We start from the raw sequence: 26966 nt of genomic DNA on the forward strand, positions 1-26966 counted from the left end.
TGACTAGGAGCTGTACTCAGGAATAATCTAGGATTATCTTTTCTATCAAGCAGTGATGTTTCTAATTTTTTTCTGATCCCTAATATTGTACAGGAGGAATTACCAGTCTGTAAAAGAAGATAAGTGGTAAAGGAATCCCTTCCTTCATTTTCTTGAATATATTTAGCTTTTTGCAGGAGAAATGAATAATAATATTTTATTCCATATAAATAAGAGAAAATAAGAAATATAACAATTACATACATCTTGGCAGCAGTTAATGGGAAAAAAACTGGAGCCCGAAGTAAATCTCTTCTCTGGGAACTTGGTTAGTGCTTCTTTTCTGCTTAATACAGCAAAAGAGCAGTGTATTATTGACATGCCTTTACTGACTGTGCACCTGCACACAGGGACAGTGCACACAGGAGAGAACAGATGCACATAAGCCAGAACCATTCTGGCTTTACAGTGCTATTTCCAGTCTACTGCTTGCAGTAATTAGGAAGTGAAATAGGGGAAAACTTTGCAAAGTTCCTGTAGAAAGTGTGAACTGAAGGAGTCCAAAGAATGAGTAGGTAAAGGAAACGGGGAATGCTGTGTGACTGCTCATAGCTATTTGCTAAGGGGTGTGGTCATAATGGCATCGGTGATGTGTCCTGCAGTTGGCAAGCAAGTGGAGGTTTTCTTGCTTAGCTTTCAAGTAATCAGAAAAACTTGTTTCTAATTTGAAAATCAAGAGGCTAATAATATTTTGAATTCTGTCAGCCACATCCTGTGTTCAACTGTGCAGCTGTACATTAAAGCAAGGCTTTGAAATGCAGGGATGTTGTAGGTGATGCTGACAGATACTGCCAGGGCTGGCAGCAGTTTTTACCTGTCCCCTCCTGAGCAGCTGGGCAACAGCTGACCAGATTGTTGAGATGAACAATTATCCTGGATCCCAACAGGAAAGCAGAGTGCTGTTGCATGTGAGTGAGCATGCAGAGCCTGAACAAAGCCTGGGTGAGGCTGCCAGCTCCTCAGGCTGTTTGGCTCCTCGTTTATCGTGGTCCTTGGAACACCTGCCTCTCTCAGCTGTAAGAATGGAATTTTTGTAGAGCAAGACTGCTCAGTGACTGGTACCTCCAAGTTCTTCCCAGTAAGACTGGGAAAGCAGGTCTGAAACTTTCAGAGTTTGGTCCCAAGGCTGTCTATCAGAGCTGGCAGGGCATATGCCTGTGTTTTGTCAGAAGATCTGTTGTGCTTTCTCTGTTTCCATGGAAGATTCTGCTTTTGATAAATTGGCAGATTTTAAGAGAAGAAAGATTCCTCTGGAGACTTTCCAGCTATATTCCTGATTTCTGATGTTGTGCTTCAGTTCTTGCTCTGTTTTCCAGTTAGTCTGTAGCATTGTCAATGCCATTTTAAATGTCTAATAGAATTATAAGCAAATAGTAAGTCCTTTTTTTCTCATTCCATGTCTGGATGAAATGTGATTAGCAAAGGTCAGATATTAAAATTTACTTGTTTGGCATTTATTCAGATGCAGGTCTAGTAAAGTACTATTACAGATCTATTACACCTATAGCTATTACAACTTAAGTAAAATAGGGAGGCTGAAAGAATGACCAGGAGGAAAGGGTTTAGATTTTTGTTTTGACCACTAATTAATGAAGGAAGTAATTTTTTTTTTTTTTTTGTCCTCTACCTTATTCTTGTAGTGAAGAGTCTGTGTATATCTGTGATTCAGATCTGTGGGCCAGTGTGTAAATCTGGAATCATCCATTGCTGACAAACAGCAGGAATATGACACTGTCCTCATATTCCCTGTGGGTGAGGAAGTAAATGAGGTGGAGTGAATGAGCAGTGTCCTGGGATTGCTCTGTAACACAGTGTTCCTGTGGGACTCCTAGGAGCCACTGCTGGGAATGCCCCTGGCTGCTGCAGAGATAGAGATTTTTTAGATGGTTTCTAGGCCAGAATGGCTCTTTGCTCCTTTGCCCAAATAACACATTCTGAGGCAAGAATGATGCAGCAAGGCACAGTCTGATCAACAGTCTGATCAGCACCAAAGGCTTCTTTGCTCAGCTAGAAGAAGGAAGTAACCTGCAAATTTAATAGTGAAGAAAAAGGTGGAAATCTGAGCACTGGAAGTAATTTAGAAGGAAATAATAGGAGGAAAAGTAGAGACCTTTCTAAATGGGGGACAGAAAGTCAAAAATACTCCGTCTTTCTTACCTGCTTCAGGCTTCCTGTGAATAGTTAGCTGGAAAAATTAATGCAGTCAATAAAGCAAAGTGAATATGTGCCAGAAAGAGTTCAGGAATATTTAAGAAAAGAGTTTATAAACCATTGACCTTGATTGTAAAAATCTGTGAGGCATGAGTATTTCCAGGTGACAAAAAAGCCAAATTTATCTTAATGGATAAATTCCTTTATGTAGGGAATTTATAGGTCAGTCCCTCTAACTTGGATAACTGTGAAGAAGCTGCAGGAAATCCTTATATATTCATTTCCTAAAACTGCTCAGGATAAGAAGGTGGTGCTGAGCCACAGGCATCTATTTTGAAAGTATGTTTTGTCAAATACATGTAGTTCTTTGACAGAATAGCTGGCTGGGGATTAAAAGGGAAGTTGTAAACTGCTGTAATGTTGCACACAGCAATGCACACTGACAGGATGTTTTCATAGGCAAACTCGAGAAGCACAGTTGTTGTATAATGAGGGAAAATACAGGTCACTGAAAAACAGTGTTCCTAGTGAATTGGTGTTTAATCCATTGCAGGTCAATTTGGGATAGCTTAATGAAGTGTGATTCTGCAAGGACTGGCCTGGGACCCATGTGTATGGTGAACTTTCATGAGTAATAAATGAAATAAAAGTAAATAAATGGCTTAGGGAATGAAGAGTGGAAATAATTGAGAATTTGAATGATGGTGCAACTTCAAAGGATTTTATAGGTCAATAAAAACATTACCCCTCTTTTTCTTTTTTTTCTTTTTTTTTTTTTTTTTTCTTTTTTTTTTTTTAGTTTTGGGGAAATGGTCTGAAATCTGCAGAGTGAAATGATAAGTGCCAACAATTACTCTTGGGAAGAAGTTCACCGAGTTCACTGTACACATAAAAATGCGGGGTTTGTGGTACTGCTCTACAGCTCCCAATGCCATATGAAAATCAGAAATGAAATGAACTGTCAGTAGGGCTCAGCTCAGTAGGAAATTTTAGACATCATGGCTTAAGAGTAACAAGGACTGATAAAAGGAACAAAATGAAGCAAGGAATGTAGAACTTAAAAAGTAGGAAGCAACTGACTTAGCTGAGTCTGTGTAACTTAGGAAGAGGTGGAGGAGAAGAGGAACATGCAGATATTTTCAGATATGGAAGAAGTTTTTATAAGGTTTATGCTGTTAAGTTATTCTCTATCTATTCAGAGAAAGACAAATGTAATTGGCAAAGTGCAAAATTTGTGCAGTATTGAGCAAAAAAACCCAGCCATGTAGATGAGCAAGCACTGGAACAGTCCCTTGGGAGGCCAGGGAGAGTTGCTCGTGCACACAGGTGGGACTGGTTTGGCTGCCCAGCATCTGCCTGGGAGCTCTAGGGGCACCTGGGCTGTTTTGGAGTGCTCAGGATGCAAAGTGACCATGAGCTCCCCCTTAGCCCCACTGAGTACTGGTTTACAGTTTTATAAAAGTAATATTCCCAGTCTTCAGACTGTGTTTTCGTACTGCAAACTGCTTTTTTTCCCACAGATTAGTGTAGGTTTGTAACAGTGAATGCTTTTTCTATGCAGCAGTCAAAACTTGAGTGAAATTTGGTGGGGCTTTTAGATTTCCAGGCCATATACAGATAATAATCTGTCCTTTCTACAATTTTGTGTTCAAGCATCTGGGGAAGGCTGGTCAATAAAAGAAGCTATTAATAGTTGTAGGCATACTAGGAATTTATTTTCTTATGAGCTATTTGCATGAAAATAGTACATTTAACAATGATTCAGCTTATCATATCAGCAGGAGTTTTTGTATCCTGACAAATTTATTATGATACTGGAAAGATTTATCTAAATGTAATATTTCAGGATCTACCTAACCATTTTGCATCCTATAATCTGTTCATAAACTGGAACTTAAGTACAAGAAATAGAAAATAGGAATTTTGCTCTACAAGATTAAAACTTTAGCAACCAAATTGCATTTGTGTAATGTGGTATGTGAGCTGTTCTCTCATACTAACATGTTTTTCTGAGGAGAATGGATATGCACTATTAAAAAAACCCCAACCGACCAACTCCTTGTGTGATTTGGTTGTATGGCAGAAGTCCCCAGTAATTTCCTGGTGTTTGAATAAAATCAGGCTGGAAGCTGCCTGCAGCACGTTGTGGCTGGGGAACACCTGGGGGGCAGGAGGCTGCCCAGGCTGGCATGTCCCTAGGGAGTGCACTTTGCCTGAAACTTGAAGGGAGGAAATTTTCCCAGGGCTCTAGAGGAGGCTCTCCAGGACTGATGGAAACCTGGGTGCTGCTGCAAGGGGCTGGACTGGGAGGGGCAAGGAAAGAGTCACCTGCTCATGTCAGGATAGAGGGGAGTGGGATGCAGGCACTGCCGTCACTTGGCCACCTGAGTTTTCTTTCTCAGAAAGTTGCCATGGTCCATAGTCTTCCTGTTCTAATAACCAGAAAGCTGCAGCAAACCCAGCTGTAGAGATGGAGGATGCCTCTGCTCCAGACAGCCAAAAGGAGAAGCTGGTCCTGTGCCTCCCCAGGACCCTGCCTTGCCGTACCTTGTCCCTAGCACAGAAAGGTGTCGGTGGTGATGGGGTTTGGTGTGACTGATGGCAGTGCTCCACTCCTCAGGAGCTTCTGCCAAACAGCAGGGAGAGTTCTTGTAGGAGAGCTCTTTGTCTGCAGAAAACAGCACCAGGCAAACTGAGAAGGGCACGGTATTGAAACTGTGTCTCCTGAAAGGTCCTTGGTAGTCGTGGGTTGGTTTCGCTGACTGGAATTCAAGAACAACCTAAAATGCATCTTTGTAAAAAGAAGACACAAGACAGCTTTGCAGTTCTTCCAGAATTTTTACTGGTGCTTTAGATAAAAAATAATGGATTTATTCTGGAATAGACAGTATGTTTGTTTGGCTGATCTAGATGAAGCAGCTTTTTCTCCTCCCTACAATTGAGTTTGGTGATTATAAAGGAGGAATGACTTCATTATGTGTTGAACTGACTTTTTCGCAATAAACTTGAGAATCTAAAAGCATACTATCAAATGCCACTGTTTTATGTGATGCATTCCACAGTTTAAAACACAGTTTTTTTCCAGAGTTGAAATTAGAATTGTTGACATTAAGGAAATGAAAATGATTGATGGAGTGGTTTTACTTGACCAGCTGCTAATGATTTCTCACTCAATATCTCGTTAGCTTGTGCTGAAACCATACATATGGCAACCTAGAAAATAGCCTGAAGTTCCTGAAACTACAAAGAAGAAAAATATAAATTATTCTGGTGCTTTTGATCTATGAACTGTGATATAAAATGTGACTTTTGATGTTCTGGGATGGTGTGATCGATAGCATAATTTTTGTTATTAAATTGTTTACTCTTTACTGAATGTTACAGTGCATTATATTTTGGCTCAGAGGCAGGGAGAAAGGTCACTTAATTTCCTTGTTGGCCACTGCAGCCCTTGCTCAGGTGGAGCTGTTTGGGAGGAAGGGAGAGCACATTTTCATTGGGAACAGCTGAAAATGCTCATCTGCGAGAAACCTCTGGAGCTTCCTAAGCTGGGGACTGGTCTCTCTTGGAAGAGACTGTGGAGAAAGAGGGGCATGTTTCTGTGGCTGCTGAGGGATTTTATGATGTTATGGTCTCTCAAAAGCCTTGCTGAGAATTCTTAGCCTGAGAACAGGTTTGTAGGAAAGGAAGGGTCCAAGAGAGGGGTTGGCTGACCAACACTTGGATGTTCAGTTTCTGCTGCCCATCAGGAGAGCTGTGTTGCTCTCTCAGAACTGTGTTGCACTAGAGCATAGCTCTGGTTCAGTGGCTTTTTGCTTCTCTCGAGGACAAGGTGGAGGAGGCTGTGGTCAAGAAGGGGGCGGTCTCTGGGAGGCTGCCAATAGCCTCCTCTCAGTGACACAGCGTTTAAACCCCTAAGTCACTACACGGAAGAGTTGGTTTCTCCAGTGTGAGAAGGAAGGAGAACGCCCCTAATCGAGTGCTCAGAGTATAGGGAATACTTCAGAAAGCTGCAGGTGAGCATTTAACTATGGGAGCAGCCAGTGTGTTGTGGCTATTGCCTCTGTCCAGCTGTGCTGCATAAAGCTCTCACTCTTATCTCCAGTGCTGACTCCCAATTATCTCCTGTACAAATGCAAAAAACCTCTGAAAATATCAAATCCTCTAAAGGCACTGCTGGAGCTGCAGCTGGCTTTAATGGAGCCAGAGCATCACCTGGACTGAAGGAGTTAAGCTCAGCTCTTGAGACTCTTAGTACTTTTTTAAAAGAGTGTGGTCTGTATTGAATATTTTATATTGTTCTTTTTTGGTTTTGCCTATATTGCCTGACACTCTGGTTTATTGTAGTGTCTTACAAATTTAATTTGAAAAGTATGCTCAGTATTTCTGTTAAAATACTGTCATGGTTATAGCTCCCCTTTTTTTCTTTCTTTGAATGGTGCTGTGGTTTTGATGTTTCTGCTGACATTTATGATGTAAAATGGAAGAATTTCTGCAAAGCAGAAAGATGAAATTATGGTTTGACCTAGTGTTGAAGCTGAGCAAAATAGCAAAAGAAAAACTGTTGATAATCAGTGAGAATTCATCGTATTTCCCTCACGCATTTTTTACAAATGTTTGGTGGCAGCTAAAATTTCTGACCAGGACTAGACTCTGTCTCTTTTGGCCTCAGACTGCATGTAATTATTCACAGTATGCCATTTCTTCTTATAGGAGGCCTTATTACCCACAAGCAGATGTGATCTATCATCTTTTCCTTCAACAAGTCCCCTTTTCCCTCTACCCTGAAATACATCAGAAAAGATTTATAATATTCTGCAGCCCATAAAACCTGCTTCATTATCCTTAAATCACATATATCTGATTGCAAAGCTCTTATTTTTATAAAAAATTTGGGAGCAGAATATTTTATGGAGTTTGGTGTACTTTTACTGGAGGCAAAAAATGCATTTTTTTAAACCTAATTTTTCTGCGAGTTTTTGCTGCAAATTGAAAGCTCTTTTAGACAGGAGAAAAAGAATGGATCTACCTTGAGATGTTCAAAGAGAAGGAAGTATTCAAGCTGAAGTGATAACATCAATGCAATGGTGCTGTCTGTTGTCACTGTACTGTCCTGATGGAACAAACACCTTTTTTACAGCCCAGGCATCTTTGGATGGAGATGTTGTTTGTTCACTGCCCTGCCCCGAGGGATTCCATTTGTTTTCAGACCAACCATTGTGAAGGAGCAACTAGGTTTGTTCTCTCCCATTTTCATTCTTTCCTGTATCCTTCCTTAATCTGTTACCCTGTTGAAAGGTTACAGTTCTGTCAAGTCTGTCTTCACTGAATCCTTGGGATCTTCTTTTTCCATCAGCATCTCTATGGTTTTCCCTCCTTTCTTTCCATTTTACACATCTGTTCCTTCTCCTGTTTAGACAGAATGAATTTGTTTTCCTTCTTAGGTGTTTTTCCTAAAGATGATTTTCAGTGAAATGCTGATTTATTTTTGGACAGCTCTAATGGAGATACTGGCTTTGGGTGAGAAGTAACTGTAAGCTTCCCAAGGGTTCTTATGGGGACTTCCTCCGTTTCCCCTCACTGCTGATGTGCTTAATCCCTTCAGTCACACACTGAATTTTCAAAGCAGCTCCTGCTATTTCACCTTAGCTAACTGCTGATGCTGCAGTATCTGTAATAAAGATTTTGTATTTATGATGCTTTCTTATTTTTTAAATGATTTTCCAATGTTAACTTTATTAACTGGCAGTCCAGAAAACTGTGATGTTAATGGAAAAATACACCACTGCAGCAGACCAGCAGTGATCAGCTCTTGGTGGGCAGCATTGTATGTCCTACATCTAATTGAATTAATATTCATATGGACAGTACTTTGGTGTCTTTACATATATTGTTATTTATTAATAATTCTGCCTTTGATTTACTTTTCCACTTCCCTTGGTGTCTCTGAAGTCCTCCTAGGTGAAAGAGGCCAGTAGCAATGTTATTTTTAACATAAAAGCACTTGATTGAGGGTGTAATTGAGGTCTACTAGAGCATCATTGTATTCAGTTGCCTCCCTGAGAAGTTTTGCAGATCTGGGTCTGTGTTCTTTTTTTTTTTTTTCTCTGGGGTCACTTAGTTCATGTGTGTAAGGCCAACTTTTTTATCCCTGTTACTGATTTACATTCAGATACTATGCTGCTGGTTACTGACATGTACAGGAGATACTTGGTACTAAAGCAAATGGAAATGGTTTTCACTTTTGGAAAGGCAGATCCCATTCTCTGGTAGTTTGCCTGTGTATATCCAGTCCAGACTTAAATTTAATCCTTTTCATCTTCTGTTTTGTGTTGTGCCTTGTTAGCCTGTACCTCCTTTTAAAAACCAGCCTTAAATATCTTCTCTTCAAGGTCCCTATAAATTTTGAAAACACATTTTTTTCATTCCTGAAGCATAACTTAGTTGCATTTACAGTCCCTTTCCTTACATCCTCTCTCAAGAATAATGCTGAATTATTTCTGCATTTAAATCTTCAAATTTTAGCTAGCAGTGTGTTTTTTTGGCTAACTATTGTATTTCTGTGGCATTAACAATGCCCCTGCATAAATTCCCCTCCTCCCTCCTTATTTTGTAAAAGAAAAACTTATGCACAAACTCTCAAAACAGGTTATTAATGCTTATTTCTGGGAAGCAAAAAAAAAAACCAAAAAAAAACAACAACAAAAAACCGCTGTTCCTGTGTTCTGTTTCTTTCCTCTCTCTGAGCATTCTCCTGTCCCTCTTTAGTAGGAACACTTACCTTTTTTTAATCAAGAAACGGTTCTCAGATATAATATTGCTGTGTTTGCACTATATTTCTGTACAATAAATCTGTCAAAAGAATCCTCCCCGGCTCTGGAGTGGTGGAACAGGACACACCTACACTCCTGTATATAAGTTGTTTTTGCTTTGAGATGGGTAGGCAACATGTTAATTCTTTCCAGAAACTTCTAAAGTTTCTGTTGTAATCACTAGATGAAAGTGGAATTAGGGCAGTTCATATTGACATTTGTTAACCATATCTCTTCACAGCTTTAGCGTGCAAACAGATTATAAAAAACCCAAACCTTTACATCACCTTGTGTAGTGGTAGAATGAAAAAAAAAAGGTTGATTTTTATTAGCATAGTCTAGTATTATTATATTTATGAATCTATATTTGCAAGAGCTAGTGATGAAGAAAAGGAGTCAGAGAAGCTGCAGCATGTGCTTGGTTGGCAGCAAAGCTGCTCAGCTCTGGAGGTGATACCTGAGAGGCATTTCCCTCCAGGATCTCAGTATGAATAGTTCTGCTTTCCTGCTGGCAGTCTCAGTTGTGACAACTAGACTTTGGAGAGCTAGACTGCAGAAGGCAAAGAGAAGTATGAACTGTCTAGGTAATGCTGAAGCAGAAGACAAAAAAAAAACTTGTTCATGAATCCCATTTGCATATTCAGATACACCATTGATAGCTGTATTTTTTCCTTTCCTGACAATGAGAATAAGGCTTTTGGGCAGTGGAGGCTGGACTAATTGTGCAAGCTTACAGGTTCTTTAAAAATAAAGTTACCAACAGCAAGACATAAAAGGGAGGTGCATCATTATTACTAGAAAAATAAATCACTTTCAATATTTCTTTTGAAAGCATAAATTACAACAAGCTATTCAATATGAATTGTTCAGTTAATGGCTTGCCATGCCTCATTTATGACGCACTCTTGTATAAAACTACTGAAATTATTGAAGTGCACAGTGCTGCAGAGACACATAATTTTCTTTTAATGAGTATTCTCAGCAAAAGTTGATGAGGTTTTGTTCTCTAAGAAACACAGAATTAGTGTATAACAATGTTTAAATTATTGGGCTTTGAAATATATTTCATTGAAGCACTCACTCTATGATTAGATTGTAGATAGAAGCATTGCTGAAATGCATCCACCTTAAAAGTCTGTTTCTTAGGGAATACAAAGTGGGAAATACTCTCTATGAAAGCAGGAAAAAACATACTCTTGTATAACTGCACACTGAATTCTTCTGGTGTTTATTAGGAGACCATCCATCCTGTTCATGTCAGCTGACCTAAGGCAGTTAGTAAGGCAATCGTCACACGTTACTGTTAATCCAAACCAATTCTATCTTAATGCAGCACTAATTAATGCTCATTTGTGTATTATTAGTGTTAGGTCAGTCGGGGTGGGACTCTGAAGTGTCTCCTGTCAGGAATGTGTGGGAGCTTTACTGTCGGAGGGCTGGGGGTGTGAGCTGTGTGTCACTGGCTCACTTGCTGTCCCACAACAGGAGCTCCCCTGTGGTTATCATCTAACCAGGCAGTTCTTAGAGTGGGTTATTTACATACCAGCTTGATGGTGATCAAGCAGAATAGAAGCTCCATGCCATGTGGGATTTTCACACTTGTACGCACTGCACTTCAGCTTACGTAAAAATTCTTGGCAAAGTTCTAGTGGTAAAATGTTCATTTCTCGGGGGTTCATTAGAATAACATTAATCATGAACTCTGATTATATTCACCTTATTCTGAAACTTTATAAATGAAATTAATCAGGTTTTCTAATTAGGTATAACAAAAAAATGGTACCTTGTTATTTTATGCCTTGTTAAAAATGGCCTTGTTATTTTATAATAGAGCTATTAATTCACTCAAATGTTAGAATTTTTTTGAGGAATTTAAGGAACATCTGCTTTTAAGTATGGATCATTATGGTCAAACTTGTACCTATTAGAGCTTCATAAGTATCTTTCTGTGTTGAAAAATGTTTGCAGTACTTCTGACAAGCAGGTTTATTGTTTGTTTACTGTTGTGATGGACTTGAGAAACCTGGGAGAAAGCATTTCTCCTTTGTGGTTAGCTGAATCTAAGGTACACACTCTCCTGCCCTCCCTAAGAGAAATCTCAGGGTTTCAGATGGAGTCTGCCCTCTGGGTGACAGAGGGGATGCTAGCCATGCTCCCTGGAAGGTGGCAGTGTGTCACTATTAATTACACAAGAGTCGTGTTTCTGTGTCGAAAATGGAGATTGTTCATTCCTACCAGAACCAGCAGAAGGGGCAGCTTTCCTTGCTGCAGCAGTTGCAAATGTCACCGATTGCTGTGGCCTCAAAGAAGCTGTGTGCACATTCAGAGAGGGACTGCTTGGGCCACGTTTGGCTAAGGAGGTGCCTGGCCTACAGAGAGTTGGGATCTGTGGGGGCTTTCCAGGGAATGACAGCTGTGTGCTTGCCCCAGTCTTAAGTTCTTCTTTGGGTTTCGTCTCTCAGCTGCTGTGCCAGGCTGGTTATCGAGGCTGGCTGTACCTCTGATGTGACCAAGTAAAGCCATTATTAAACTCAGCCTTTACTGGTTAGATTTGCCTTTAGGAAGCCCTGAGACCTGTACAAAACTGTGGAGCAGAAAGACCTTTCCCTCAAGAGAGGAGGGTCAGGCTGCAGGACATGAGTTAAGCTGTTAACTTTTTCACCTGTTCAGCAGACCATCTCTGCTACCACAGCTGGGAACTGGATCCAGCTGCTTGTGTGTGACACTGTACATGATCGTATAATTAATTAACATTCACCATCTTTGAGGATCTTCATTGCTAGTGTAGCAATATCAAGAATTTATTACAGTCCACTGACACTGGAATCCTGGCTTATTTCTTAAGTCATAGTGTTGCCCTTGCACTTCTATTTTGTTTTTTTTTAGCCTTCATGTTATGGTTTTTGCACAATTTCTGTTCTCATATCCAGCCTGAGGATTGGAAATAATAAGGGATAAAACATGCCTTGAGAGAGAAAGAGAGAAATGGAGGGACTCTGAGTAGAGCAAGCCTAGTACACAGCTTCTGAGGCTGGCATTTTCCATTGGTTGTGTGCTGCCAAAACAAGTCTGATATTTATGATGTAAACTGAAAACTGTGTATATTTTGTGGATTGTTATGTTAGAGGTATCTCTCAGATCCCTTGAGAACAGTTTGCACTGCAGATTTTCATAACTTTTTAATTGAAGCAGTCATTTGCTTTCTTGTATAGGTGGTGTTTGTTGTTTTTTTTTTTATTTTTTTTTTATTTACTGTCTTGAGATACATTCAGGAATTTGTCAAATTAGTCATTAATGTTTCTATACACCCCCTTCCCTAGGGAGGACCTCCAGTCAGATACTTGGGCTTGCTTTGCTAATGGGTGTTTCAGCCCTGTGCATTGCTGGACAAGCAGGATCCACTGATGGATGATGGTGGGAATTTTGCTTGGAGCTAGGTTTATTTTTAAAATTGTCCTGGGTTTTTAATTGCTGGAGGTTATATTGTCTCTCAGTCTGTATTTTGCAAGTGTAATAATTTCCCCCAGCCTTTTCTTGGTAAAAGGACCTGCCAGGGTCTGGTGGTGTCACTTAACTGAGACAGAGGTGGATGCCATTGGTGCCACTGGCTACCTCTGTTCTTGTGTGTGGCTCTCACTGCAAAGGGAAACGATACATGAGAGTGACCCCCTCTTAATAAATACTTGAACCCACAGACTCCTTTCTTCTTGCTAACTTAGCTGGGAGGCTGGGGCTTTATTAGGGATACTGGTCTGTTTTATCCACGGAACAAAAGCATTTCCTGTTCCTGTGCAGCCAGAATCAGAACGCAGCTGGCAGCAATCTGTTGGCAAGCAGGTGTACACAGTCTAAGGTCAGAATTCAGGAGTGGGTCTGCTTCTGGGTTAGCCTAACCTAGGTTTTTTCATCATGAGTATCTTTTAGAGAAGGTACCTACCTGCCATCTGGCTTTCTTGAAGACACCTGTCTTACTGAGAATAACAAGTTTTGGGCTGATGTAGTCCATTTAAAAAAGGGGTATCCCCTGAATATGTACAGAAAGGCATTTTTTAACAGTCTGGGATTGGGGTAAGCACACACGCCCTGCTGCTCTGGGCCCTGGATGTTGGATCCATCTTGCAGAGCACTGGAGTGGCCTGCTGGGGTTACAGAGCCTGGTGTTTCAGATGCCTGGGAAGTGGTTGTGAGAGTATGAAGAATCTGTCAGGGGCCAGTTCTGTGACTCTGCTTCTGCCATTTGTCCTGTGACATCTGGAACTGCAGGTCTTTGATTCACGACTGAGGAAGAGAAAAGGGGAAATGTTGATGTGTATGTGAGTATCTATGCAGCTGTGCCTCTTTGATCAGATACATCCAAAACTTCCTGTGTCTCTGCATAAGAAAATACTTTCTCATGTTCCCCAGTCTAAGCTCCCCAGTGTCCAACGCTGGGAATGGAACCTTTGAACACCTGGGCATTTTGAGTAGCTCCCTTAGTGCCAGGACCTTGTTCACACACTGCAAGTACTTGAGGGCAGCGGGTCGAAGTACGGAGTAGGAAGGACAGAGAAAGAACAACTGAAACGACCTTTTGGGAGAGTGGTATTTGCTCCTTCCAGCTCAGGCCTGCTCCAATAGCCAGAATGCCAAAACATTGCACCTCAAAACCAGCTGTGGAGTGATTCAGGTAATCTCTTTCTGCAGCCCGAATGCCACTGGGCTCCAGAGTGATTCCTGCATGTTTGTTGGCAGTGGACAATTAGCAAAATGTATTTTCAAACTATGTGTAGGAAAATTCCAGCACTGTGCAAGGTGTTCACAGATTCAAGAACCAGTGTAGTGAAGAAATACAGAACTGAAGTGTGCAGGTGTCTTAAAAAGACGATGTTTTGAAGAGGAAATAATTTATGCAAAATATGTTACAAAATCTAAGTGCTAATAAATAAGCAGTACAATGTATTCCCTTTGGACACTTTGTTTCCACTTAACAGGTACTGAATGCAGATTGATTTGTTACCAATTTTTGAAGCTCATTTTAATTCTCTTCACCTTGTTTTATACAAAAGTTGCCCTCTAATTTTAAAATTCAGTCTTCTGCTTTGAAGCTACATGAAAATATGGTAGGATAAAGATCCAGAAAAATAGATTTGTGGTTATATAATTTCTCTTTATTATAAAAAAGTTGCTTCACCATATGAAACTTTTTTTCCTATATTTTGGAAGGCTTGTGTTCCCATTTTGTTTTGCACAGTCAGCATGATATAATGTCTTCCTAATTTCTGTAATCTTTTATGATTACAGGGTAGTGTGTAGTGGTATAAAAAGTTACTCTCATACAGCATTGAGAAATTTGAAGATTTAAAACAAAAGAATGGGGTATAAGAATGCTTCGATCCAGATATTAAATGACAGACAAATAAGCAATGTAGTAATTGTTGAACACTTAATACTACATTAATTTCTTTTTCTTTAAAGGATTTGGGTTTTTTTCTTTGTTTGATTTATCGTAATGTTGAAGGACTGTAAACTTTTAGTATTTGTTCCGAATTACTGGATTTTTCAGCAAGTGGATGTTTCTTTTGAGTGACATTTTACATTCTAGGAGTAGTGTAAGGATTTGTTTCTGTTGGCACTTCTGTCAGCAGCTGCCTGTGACAGAAGTAGGTTTTGGGCCCCTTTGTCTTTAAGCAGAAATACAAATAAATGCCTGATTTGGCAGACTCTCACAGCAGATTTTGTAGCTGCCTCTTGAAGTCTCCTGTCCTGTATTGTCTTGCAGAACGGTGAGACTTAATAAAATATCATCAGCCTTGACTAACAGTTGCATAACCAAGCTTTGCTGTTAAAAATCAGGCTGTATTTCAAGGCAACAGGTAAGTTTGAGGAGAATTATTATTTTTTTTTTTAATTTTCATTTCTAGGAAAACTTGGCTATATATTTCAAGAATTTCTTAGAAGTGTGAATAGTTAAACCCTGCCTCTGGAACCAGTAGATAAAATTCTACACATTAAACACAGTAAAAATGGTGCATATTCTGCAAAGGACAGAATTTTAGATTAAAGTTGTCTGGGCACGAAAGCAGTAACAAAATGATCCCTACAAAACAGAGTAACTTAATAACACAAGAAATAACTTTTGTTAATTCGAAGCTTTAGAAACTGAAGCTTGTAAAGTAAGATGTAATTAAATTATGGCACTGTACATACCAGTTGTTCTTGGTAATTGAAACTTTACAATATGAAAAATACATTACATCTGTACAGTTTATACAGGTAGGTAGGATGAATTTTGAAAAAGATTCACTTTCAAGGGTCATACTCTAAAGTCAAAAAAATACTGCACAACTGAACTAATTACAAATTGTAGACTGGAAACAATTAATCTTTGTGATTGACTTTTAATTTGCACAGGGGTCCTACACTCCACAGAACTGTCTGCTCACTGGTGTCCCTAGCTTTACATAGGATTTGGTTGCAGCCCCTAGGGCAGCTGCTGCCCGTGCTCCTTGATCCGTGCCGCCGTGGTGATTGTGCTCAGGTCCAGCTCGGCCTCCAGGCCTGCGTCCACTGCCTCCTCCTGCCTGCTGGCCTCGTAGGGCTTGTGGGCCAGCAGCTCGTGGTGCACCCCGCAGTAGCTCAGCGTGGGCTGGTCGTAGGCCAGAAACGTTGACACGTTCATGGACAGTGGGATCTAGGGCAAAAACAGAGGGAAAAGCACCAAATGATGTTACCCAGTGGTTCTTGCCTGAATGGGGTGTTGGAAAACCAGACTGTCTGCTCTCTGTGTCCCTCTGCCCACTGCTTCCACCCACACCCTGCTCTTCTCCAGGGTGTGTTAACCCTGACCTCCAGCACCTTGGATCTCAAGGCCCAGGGCTATGTATAAGCTTGAATGTGTTTGAGAAAATTTAACTTCAATCACATCTTAATCATCTTTAGAATGTAATTAACCTCAGCTATAATCACTCTGTCAGGGAATATTGCGCATTAAATGTAAATGCTTTTTCGAATGAGTGGCTTGAATTTGTCAGTGAGTGTGATACCTTTGGTCTGCTTGGAAATACAGGTGAGAAGCTTCCTACTATTGAAGTGCTTGGGGAAGGAGTCCTCAGCTCTCCTGGCATTGTAACCAAACAGGGAACCTCCCTATTTGTACCTCTTCCTTTGCAGCTTTCCTTCCTGTTTTCGTTCCTTGTGGGATGGGTGTCAATAAAATTTCTAGTTATGAAGAACGTGCTGTTCTTTGAAATGAATAAATAATTTAGTAATATCACAGCAATTGTAGCAGTTCTCATCTCTGGCAGCAATTCTGGAGTAAAACCCACTGCAGTGTTTAATTACCAGCGATATGTGAGCTTCATATTGTTGGAGTTCAGCTTCAGATGAGCATCAGGATGCCCAGTTTATCTTAGATTTACAGTTCAGAAGCCTTAAAATTGCAGTTTCTATTCAAGGAGGCATCTATTCTGCAAGCTGAATTTCATTGCATAGTATTAAATTTCTGTGCACTGAGGGGGAAGTTCTGGCAACCCTCTGTCTTTTCAGTCAGAAGTGTAAAGCTCTAGATTTACTTTACATAGAAAGTGCAGCTGAAAGTTTGTACTTACAAAATTGTATGGCATACCAGAATATTTTTAAAAATAATTCTGTTCAATCCTGAAAAGAATGTAGTCCAGTGTTTGGAATGATGGTTTGTTTTGTTTTTTTTTTTTTTCCCTTCATTTTTCTTTTGATCATCACTGGCAGTTGAAAGGTTGCCACAGACTAAAAGGAAAGCTCCTTTATTTTTCTTTGAAAAAAGAGGAGGCAGATAATTTGGATCTGGTCTCTCTGTAGCAATTACAGGGATCTGCAGGAAATGGGTTATTTTCTCTAGCCTGCAGAAGTGTATTTACTTCTAAACAGATGTGAACTGGCTGGGGAGGAACGCTTGTAGCACCAGATGAATATCTCAGCAGTTGGCAAAGGTGGGAAAAGTTCTTGCAAAGGCCTTACAGCTTTTATTAAGCTTCTGCTGTTGTGCCTGTGTTCCTACCTGATTGCTTGACCTTGACTGCACTTTCATAAGAGGCAAAATTGCATTTTTTTCTGAATGTGTTGTATTTAGAATTAGTGGCAATGTTTTCAGCCTAAGGATTTTGGTATTTTGTTTAATTTCATGGACATGGGGAGTTCAAACCTCTTGGGGCGATTTCAAGACTCAGCCATAGAATGCTGAGAATGAAAACTTGGAAAATAAAGGCATAAGGGGGGAGCCACAGTTCTGGGTGGCTTGAGAATGTTTTATGGGAATTGACAATAGGCGATGGAATATTTTCCATGAAGATGACAGAGCTGAAAAACAGATGATCGTGAAGAGGAGGGATGAACATAAACCACACTGAAACAGGAGAATAAAATGAGCTGAAGGATGGAAGCAATAGAAGTGATAGAGCTGTGGTGTATCATTCTGAAAATGTACAGGATTGCAGTGTAATGAGAGTGTCACATACAGAACAGGCATGGGAATATGGTATGTCAGCATATGGTCAATATGTGAGAGTTCCATCTGTTTCCTATTCAAGTTTTGCTGTTGCCTTCAATTAAAAAAATGAGCAAGCCCTTATAAATACATACCAGGGAACTATATAGCTTTTATGGACACAAATCAAAATGAAATGCTTTATTTGTGGCCATGGGAAGAGTCTTGTTATTTCAAATGAACCACAAAGCAAACCTGATACTTCAGCATCCATCAGTTTGTCGCTGTGACTTTTTTTCCTTAAGGAGTCTTAGGACAGGGCTGTAATGTTTTGTACCTACATTTACGTCTCCTGCCTCTGTACCCCTGCATTTAAGTTCTCCCTGTGATTTAGGCAGGTCTTGCCTGTGACAAGTCCCTTAATTTCTCTCTAGAATGCCCTAGAGCTGTCTGATAGCCAGTTATGAAAATACCTATCTGATTATCATCTTGTCCCTTTTCTTTCATTGTCTGCTTCTTCAAGCACTTCAAACTGCTGTGCTGTGAAACAAGGGAGATACTGAAAGTTTTGTTAAAAAGGAACAGATAAATCTGTTGCAGCCAATTTGTGATGGTCATGGATTTAGAGTTCAGATCCTTCTGGCTCCCCTACCAAGAAGTAATTCAGCTGTTGGGGGTAAAGTTACCAGAACTTACTTTTTGTGGAAATTTGCATACACTGTGAGGAGGCCACACTGTAAGGCAGTGAGTGCCTCAGGCTGATTTTTGTCCCCTGAAAGTGCTGAAAAAAGGTGGGTGCAGGAATCTCTAGTCACTCCTAAAGACCTCTGTTTTCCTTCAGACTTCTCAATTCTTAGGTGCTTCTTTCATGTTTATGTATTTCAACCTTTCCAAGTCCCAGTGCTGAAGGCAGTAAAGGGCAGTGTATTGCTGGATCAGCTGGTGAGAGCTTCGGCATGGGGTGTCCCAAGGACAGGCATCAACTCCGCCAGTTTTCCTGCCAGTGGCACGGAGGAGGTGAATGCAAAGGGAAAGATTTTTTCAGGCTTTTTCCTGCTTCTCTCAAACTCATTTTCTGCTTAGTTCAGGCTGCAATTAAAAACCTACCAAAAGTATAAGCAGCAAGAATTGCTTTCACTGAACAGCAAAACTGTTCTTCACACAAATGTTAATGGCCTCTTGGTGAGGGAGAATTGTGTTTTCTCTTCAAAGGGCACACCTGTCCAGATGAACGAATTTCCAGTACTGAGGAACTCTTGCTTTTTTTCCTGCTACATAGTGGTGGGATGTTTCATGTGTCCTGCTTGGCTTTGGCAGTTTTTCTATTCTAACATGTTCATCTCTGGCTAACTTGGGGTCCACACTGTGAGAAACAATGCAGCTGAATCCAAGCAGGTGCTTTGTGCCCAGCCTTCACTGCTGTGTCAGACTAAATTGCACACTCCTGGCAGAGAAAGACCGAGTGAGGAAGCAAAGGGCAGATGAGGAGCCTGAAATCCTTTTAAGTCTTTTAAACCATCACTTGAGCCACTCTCAAGGGGAGGACCCATTGGCTCCGTGGCAGTACAAACAAAATAATCCCTTACTGAAGTAGCTGCTGTGTCTAGGCTTCAGTTGTTTCAGTGACTGAATGCCCTAGGCTTATATTGGTACTTTAAAAATCTTTGCTAAGTGCATGATTAGAATTATAGTCCATCTGAAATGGTAATCATTCCTGTTCAGTGTTTAACGTGACATTTCAGTAATTCATGATGTAGCACATTGCCTGGGAAAGGGAGGGTGGCGTTAAAAACGAAAAATACCTTGACAAAGACCAGAACTTCTGAAGCTTTGCTTTGAAAGTTGGACACTTGAACAGTAAAGTGATATTTTCTGAGGATTAGAAGTGAATGTAGAGAGCATTCAACCACTGATAGATTCAATGGGAAAACCAGGCTTGTTTTTTTTTTTTGTTATGTCAATGTAGATTTGATATCTTAAAGTAGAAGGAATTGAAAAAAAAATCAGCAATCTGCACATACTCATTTTGACAGTCACCTTTACCAGTTTTTGAAATGCCAGAGTGAACAGTTGCTAACAGCTGCTAAGCCCTTTCTTCTTAATTTTAAAATGATAACAAAGAGGAGAAAGCAGAAGGAAAAGGTTTTGTATTCCACTGATTCAGTTCACTGGGGTTCAGGATAAGATATAATGAGCCATGATTTCCTAGTTGGTGGACATTTTGTCTTTCATGTTGTTAATTTTCCTAAAATTCGTACAGGGTGATATTTACTTAAGATCTTTCCTTCCTGCAAAGAATGTGACATTTGTAAGACGAGAACAACTTGTGTCTTGATTAGCTCTAATTGTGTGCTTGACTCTGAAAGGAGTAAGGAGTATGTATTACATTTTTTCTAATAATGTTAGAAAAATGAACAAGTTATAAATACTCTTCTGCCTGACAAATATCTCCTTGCTTTTTTTTTTTTTTTTTTTTTTTTTAATTTGTCTGTGTGGCTTTCTTTGGTTGTGTGGGTTTTTATTTGTTAGATGGTTTGGTTTGGTTTTGTTTTTAATTTGAACAACCTGCAGTTTTGGATTTTTGTTTCCTTTTAATAGGAGTCCTTGAAGTTCTAATGTAGTAAAGTGAATTAAGGAAGTAGGTATGAGAGTGTGTGACTAAATAAAGATTAATCCATTCAGTTGCTTGAAATATGGTTCATAATATTTAATAGAGGAGTACATTATCTTAAAGTAGCTGTAAAATGTTATTACAATTAGATCCATATCTAACTGAGCACTAACCTTTTTAGGCTTCTCATTTCTTTTTAATTTGTATGCAAAATTTGGTGTTTATCAGATAGGCTCTGAAGGCATAATTACCAAGGTATCATTTAAAAACAACAGCGCTGAACTTTGTGGGACTAAAAGTGAATCAACACAGATGAAGCTTTTACTTCAGATGCTGGACAAATGATGGACTCAAATGGAAGTATTGCCTAGCAAGCTTTTGTTGCAGGTAGAAGAAGGGAGCTATCTTTTGTCTCAGTAAGGTTTGTTGCAGCTTGGAGAACTGATCATCATCCTGTGTCTGAGTTATAATTCTCTATTTAGCAATCAATAGATTATCTTAAAATATGAGGGAATTGTATGAATAAAAGCACATTAAAAAAACACAGTGAATTTGTAGAGGTGTCTCAGAGCACGTGTGTTTAAGCCCCATATGTAGGTAATGTGTGGATATTGTACGTGCACACTTGGTCAGTCATGTGAACAAGCCCTGGAAGAGGCCAGTGCACCCCCTTCCCTTCTCCTCTGAAAGTTCTAGAATGCTTTGAAGAAAACCAGTGAAATTAATTGGATTTACATTATAGATATGTTTCATGCTTAGGGGAGGTCTGTCTCCCTTAAGTCAAAACCTCTTGCATCACAAAGTAGAACAAACAGTGATTTAGAGTTGTTCAGAGCTTGTCCAAGGCAGGCTTAGTTGAACATCAGGGTGCCTTGTTCAGTTAAAGAGCCTGGGGCCTGCTCGTGCAGCAAGTCTTCCCCAAGCCCAAGGGCACACTTGGTGTTTTGGAGAGCAAGATCTGTATGTGGTAATCAGGGGCATTTCTCATAATGAGCAAAACCTACTGTAGACTTCCAGCTGCAATATCCTCTCATGTACAGCACCAACTGCAGTTATCTTCCCATATCTTTATTAATTGTTCCTGTTTTGGTTGATAGTTGAACTTTTTGGGCCATCAGTGGGCTCTAAGTAGAATTTTTTGTGTTCCTCAGAGGATGGGTTTGCATACCTTGGGTAGGCTTCTGTATAGTGCGATTAATATGATCTTATTTTCTTCTCTAATTATTTTAATGTAACAGGCAATTTTAATATCCCCTAAGTACTATAATAGGCAATCTCATTACTTTTCATCAGACTTGTTTACAGAAAAATAAAACAGCAGCAGAATGAACAACAGTGAATGAACCAGAAGTTGAAGTATTAGCTACTCTGAGTATTCAGAACCCAACTTAAACTCTACAGAACGTGAGTTTATCTTAAGAAAAGGAAAGCATTTTTATTGATACAATCTTTAGCTGGTTTTACTTTTCAATGTGTGAACAGTTGGGAAATTTTATATAGTTCGTACATCTAGCTATGAAGGCTAAGGTCTAATTTTAGTGAAAGCTGAAGTTATTAAAACCCCAGTAAGAGGGGGTTTAGAAAATATCAAGGAACTTGATAAACTGATGATGTCGACATCATCCTTTTTATGCTTTGCCCTTTCTCTCTCTTACCTTCCAAATCTTAACCTTTCTTGCTTGCTTTGTTTCATAGTTTTCCCTCTATTTCTGTCTTAGGGAGGAAGAATCCTTCTTATTACTGACCATATTAATAATTCATGTAAGCTCTCCATCTCCAGTTATGTTGATGTTGGCTGCCATTAGTCTATTATCTCATTCACCTTTGCTTTTCTTTGCAGTCTACACTGTCTCTGGCTGCTTTTCACTGAGATGCCCTGATGCTCTCTTCCCTTAAGTGCTATATCTCAAAAGAGGCTTTCAGATACAGGAGAGTCTGGTGGTGCTGAGACAAACAGAGTAACCACACTCTGTGGTCCTGAGTTCTGAGTATTCGGTGTCAGCGCTTGACACTGGAGCAGTTTTGCTGCTGCATGGACTGTGATTGTGACTGTTCTGGGCTGTCCAAAGGCTGATCCTGCCCAGTGTTGCATGAGCTGTGCCTTGCCTGATGGAATGAGCTGATGACACCTGCATGTGTTTGGATGAAGTGGGCTTCCCTGGGATGTCATAAGCTAGGGCCACAAGATTTATAGTTCCGAATGGAAGAGGGACTTGTGTCTGAGAGTGAGGAGGAGGGCTTATTTACTCTGCTAGCTTGATTTCCCCAAAATTTAGTGTGTAGAAACTGAGTTGAAGACAAACTATGTATTTCATTTGTATTCTGTATTACAGGTATGTTGAGATTAAAATGGGGCACCAATTAAAAAAAACCACAAAAACCAACCAAAAGCTGATGTTTTTGATGCTTTTCTCCTTATATTTCTGGAGGACAAATTTTCCTGTCACATCTGCAGCTGAGAGAATCCTGTCCACAATGTTCTGGTAGCTGAAGCCACGACACCGGCTCAGCAGAGGTGTGCTGGCAAAGCCCTTCCTGCAGATGCAGCCATGCTTAATTTTATTAGCTTGGCGTGTGTCAGGCAGGATGCTCTTCATCTGGTGCAGGGGCGTGCAGTCACATTGTTCTGCTGCTGTTACAGCACTCCCAGCTGAGTGCCAGGGAATTTGAGGCATTCAGTGGTCAGTGATACAGCATCAGGGGTGTTCCCATGTGATCTCAAGTCCCAGGGCCATAGGAATTGTGTAAAAACACGCACAGGAAGGGTTTAAAAACACAAACAATCCCGCCTCCATCCCTGCTCTGGTACCTCTGTGTCCTGCTGCATTTCGTGCTGCTGTGCTGAGGCAAAGCACACCTCGAGCTGTCTGGTGTGTGCAGATCATTTAAAGGCATAACATCAAAGTGCCTCTTTGGGCATAGGGAACTACTCCTGAACAATGAGGATGCTAATCACGGGGTGTTGATTTCAGTCCCAGGCGTGTTGCAATAGAAATTCCTCTTTACATTTCAAACAATTTGTTTCTATGGAGTGGTGCTGCTTTGTGCACAGTGTTCTCAAATTATTTAAAAATCTAACATTCACAGCCTGCATCAGTTTAAAATATGAGTAATATTATTCCAGTGAGTAATCCAGGCATACCTATCAGAGATGGAAAGCCTATACTGAGTCTGCTTTAATCCATTTGCTGATTTTTATGGTCTCAAAGTCCCTTAAAGTACCTGACTCAAATCCAAATGTGCCCCACATGCTGAGTTCTGCATGCAAATCTTTAGATTAGTTGAAGGATACAGGCAGATTCCCTTGGGATTTAATAATTTGCTAAAACTAAAATGGTTTGTTTATTGCAGGAAGTGTTCTCTATTTGAAGTCTATTTTGCACTGTGTAATGCAGCTGTTCTCACTGAAAATGTACTGCACGCTGCCCAGAATTCCAGGTGTTCTTCTCACATCCTTCCTTCCTTTGTTCTGTGGGGTGGGTTTGTGTTGTTCAAAGAGGAGTGGATGATAATCTCTTCAAAGAATAGTTTAAATAGGCAAAAGACCAATTTGCCATATAGCTACCATTGCACTTCAGTTGAATAACTAGCATATTGATGTTTTCTGATTGTTGGAACACAACAGCATTTTCATATATCTTAAAAAAACCCATTGAATGGTGCCAAAATGCTACTGCAATTTTGGCAAAAGCTCTCCTGGAATCAAGTCCCTGTTCTTTGTTAGTGGTAGGAGAAATGATATGTTCACACAGAGAGAAGAGACTTCCTAATGGATATTGAGAGAAACAACTCTAATCACAGAAGGATTTAAACCAAAAAATTCTAACAGAAAATTTAAAACATTAATAGAGAAGAATATATCTAAAAGAAGAGTGAAATTTACGTTTAGTGTTTAAATAAAATGCTGCTTTGTCAGACTTGGTTCTCAGACTTTACCATGAAATGAGAAGTGTTTGTTTTGTTTATTTCTACAGAACAGTATAATTTCATAAAACTCTTCTGAGTGAAGTATTTCCGATTACATTACTGAATGGGCTCTGTGTAATTATTTAAGTAAATTAAAGAACAATGTTGGTTAAAAATTGTATGATATTACAACAGAAGACTAATGCCAGACACAGCTTGAAAAGCAAGAGCAGGGCTTAATAGAATTTATAAGTTTAATGGATGAGAAGCATGGGATATATTGATTATTCAGTTCTCAGTAAAGGTTCTTAATAAGGTTACTGTATGTACCTGACTGATAAAAAAATGTTATTTTCTGATGTGATGGAAGTAATAATAGATTGTTTCTTTTCCTTAACCATCACATCCTGTACATACATTGTTTGATATTTATACCAATGAAAAAGTTTTCTTTTTTTAACTTATTTCTCTCTTTAAGTGACCTTCATACTATATTTTATGACTCTGTAGTTCTTGAAGGAAAAAGCACTGTTACATTCCCAAGCAGTATATCAATATATGCTAGGGTTTTTTTTATTTCTGAAATGTGTTACTATTTGCACTTGTTAAAATATTTCTGTCATGCATATTAGTTGCACTACTGTTGTGACATTTGTGTGGCACTCAGGCTGGCTGTTCGTGTATTGAATTGTCCAAAACGAAACAATTCCTCAGTTTAGGACTACAAATTTCTCAGGGCAGGAAAGCATTACTTGGTCAATTTAATATTAACTCCTCTAAAATCTGGGACAGACATTGCAAATATGAAGCGACAGTTTGTTGATAGCCAGGCTGTCCTTTCCACCTTTAAATGCTGCGCTAATGAGTTACTTCGGCAGAGTTTCAGGAAAATTATACTAAAGAAGGTCATAGCAGGTTTGCTATGACCTTCTTTAGTATAATTTTCCTGAAACTCTGCCGAAGTAACCCAGGTGTGCGGAGCAGCTCAGACAGATCCTGCAGCACTCGCTGTAAAGGCCCTGCGGCTGCTCGGAGGGGAGCTGGCTGCTGGTGGCTGCTGCCCTGCCCGCAGGCGGTGCCGGGGCTCGGGCTGCGGGCGCGGCCCCGCGGGCCCCGGGCACTGCGCCCTCCTGCGCGGCCCGGCGGTGCGCGGAGGCAGGAGCCCCTCTGCCTCTCTGGCCTCTCCTGCCTCTGCCTCTCTGGCCTCTCCTGATTCTGCCTCTCTGTCTGTCCTGCCTCTGCCTCTCTGGGCTCTCCTGATTCTGCCTCTCTGGCCTCTCCTGATTCTGCCTCTCTGGGCTCTCCTGATTCTGCCTCTCTGGCTGCCCCAACTCTGCCTCTCTGGCCTCTCCTGATTCTGCCTCTCTGGCCTCTCCTGATTCTGCCTCTCTGGCCTCTCCTGATTCTGCCTCTCTGGCTGCCCCAACTCTGCCTCTCTGGGCTATCCTGATTCTGCCTCTCTGGCCTCTCCTGATTCTGCCTCTCTGGGCTATCCTGCCTCTGCCTCTCTGGGCTATCTCTGCCTCTCTGGGCTCTCCTGATTCTGCCTCTCTGGCTGCCCCAACTCTGCCTCTCTGGCCTCTCCTGATTCTGCCTCTCTGGCCTCTCCTGATTCTGCCTCTCTGGCCTCTCCTGATTCTGCCTCTCTGGGCTATCCTGATTCTGCCTCTCTGGGCTATCCTGCCTCTGCCTCTCTGGCCTCTCCTGATTCTGCCTCTCTGGCTGCCCCAACTCTGCCTCTCTGGGCTATCCTGATTCTGCCTCTTTGGCCTCTCCTGATTCTGCCTCTCTGGCCTCTCCTGATTCTGCCTCTCTGGCCTCTCCTGATTCTGCCTCTCTGGGCTATCCTGATTCTGCCTCTCTGGCCTCTCCTGATTCTGCCTCTCTGGTTGGCCTGACTCTGCCTCTCTGGCTATTCTGCCTCTCTGGGCTATCTCTGCCTCTCTGGGCTCTCCTGATTCTGCCTCTCTGGGCTCTCCTGCCTCTGCCTCTCTAGCTGTGCTGGCTCTGCCTCTCTGGGCTCTCCTGACTCTTCGTGGTCTTTTTGTCAAGGAGTGATTAAAGCCCCATCCTGCTCACCACTCGGTGCCAGTGGTATTTCTTTCAGATTTGTACAGGTAAAATGCATTTCCTCTTTAAAGAAATCCTGAGCAGTGAAGGAAGGGCAGACTTTTGGGGATGTTTCTTTAGAGCCAGCCAGTTACACCCAGTCCCTTTGATCTTCGCTAGAACCCATACAAATGTGTTTATTTTCTCACTTCAGCTGTGGAGAGAGCAATCGATAGCCCTTGCTGAATGACTGTTTTGGGTCACCATGTTTCCTTCAGGTCAAAATGGGGTCGGGTTGCCGTGTGATAAAAGAAGCTGCTTGCCTACTATGAATAGGCAGAGGAGGGTTCTTTTCATGCAGCCTGAGATGTTACACAGTATTAAACCCCCCATGTCTAGCAAGAACCCACAGGACTTTGGGGAATACACAAAATGGGTATGGAACAGCACTGGCAGTGCTTCTAGCAGGTCTGGTCTGGAAAAGGGGAATGGAGCCTGAATTCTTCTGAAACAAATGGTAATAGTGCAGACAATGCAGTAAAGACATTGGGTTTATGTGATTCTGTAGGGAAACTTGCACAGAATTCACAGGACAGGATGTGTTTCTGTTCAGAGGTCTTGCTCTTTGAAGAAGTGAGGGGAATCTGTGGCAAACAGGACAAACTTGGAGGGCTCAGGGCTGGGCCCAGCTGTGTGCGAGGAGCAAGGATGGGCAGGTGCACTGGGTGTGCCTGCATGGCCGGGGTTGGTATTCCTGCCTGCAGGTGCAACCTGGGGAAGACTGTACTGGTAATAAAGGATTTCCCTCTGAAATACTCCCAGAGGAATAAAGGATTTCCCTCTGTGTTTGAGAAGGATAAGATTGTGAGTGAGCCACCTGTGTTAATGGGTCCGTGCATGTTAAAGATAATAAGATAGTGCTGCTTTGCAAAACGAGAAATTCACACTCTGAGGCCTC

The 26966-nt window shown here is 40.9% G+C and overlaps 2 protein-coding genes across 9 annotated transcripts in view; one reads left to right on the plus strand and one right to left on the minus strand.

Moving 5' to 3' along the window:
• CTNNA3 (catenin alpha 3) overlaps nucleotides 1-26966 on the plus strand; it is a 427746-nt gene that overhangs the window by 94732 nt on the left and 306048 nt on the right. The gene's annotated exons all lie outside the window — the stretch shown is intronic.
• LRRTM3 (leucine rich repeat transmembrane neuronal 3) overlaps nucleotides 13946-26966 on the minus strand; it is an 80643-nt gene continuing 67622 nt past the window's right edge. Inside the window, exon 2 of one of the 3 annotated variants that reach the window (XM_053983475.1) lies at nucleotides 13946-15672. In XM_053983475.1, coding sequence (XP_053839450.1) covers nucleotides 15463-15672 — 210 coding nt within the window. In that variant the 3' untranslated portion in view covers nucleotides 13946-15462. The remainder of the gene's footprint in view (nucleotides 15673-26966) is intronic. The other 2 variants (XM_053983476.1, XM_053983477.1) reach the window with 2 other exon arrangements.

This window comes from Vidua macroura, chromosome 8 (assembly GCF_024509145.1).
Source record: "Vidua macroura isolate BioBank_ID:100142 chromosome 8, ASM2450914v1, whole genome shotgun sequence".
Lineage (NCBI taxonomy): Eukaryota > Metazoa > Chordata > Aves > Passeriformes > Viduidae > Vidua > Vidua macroura.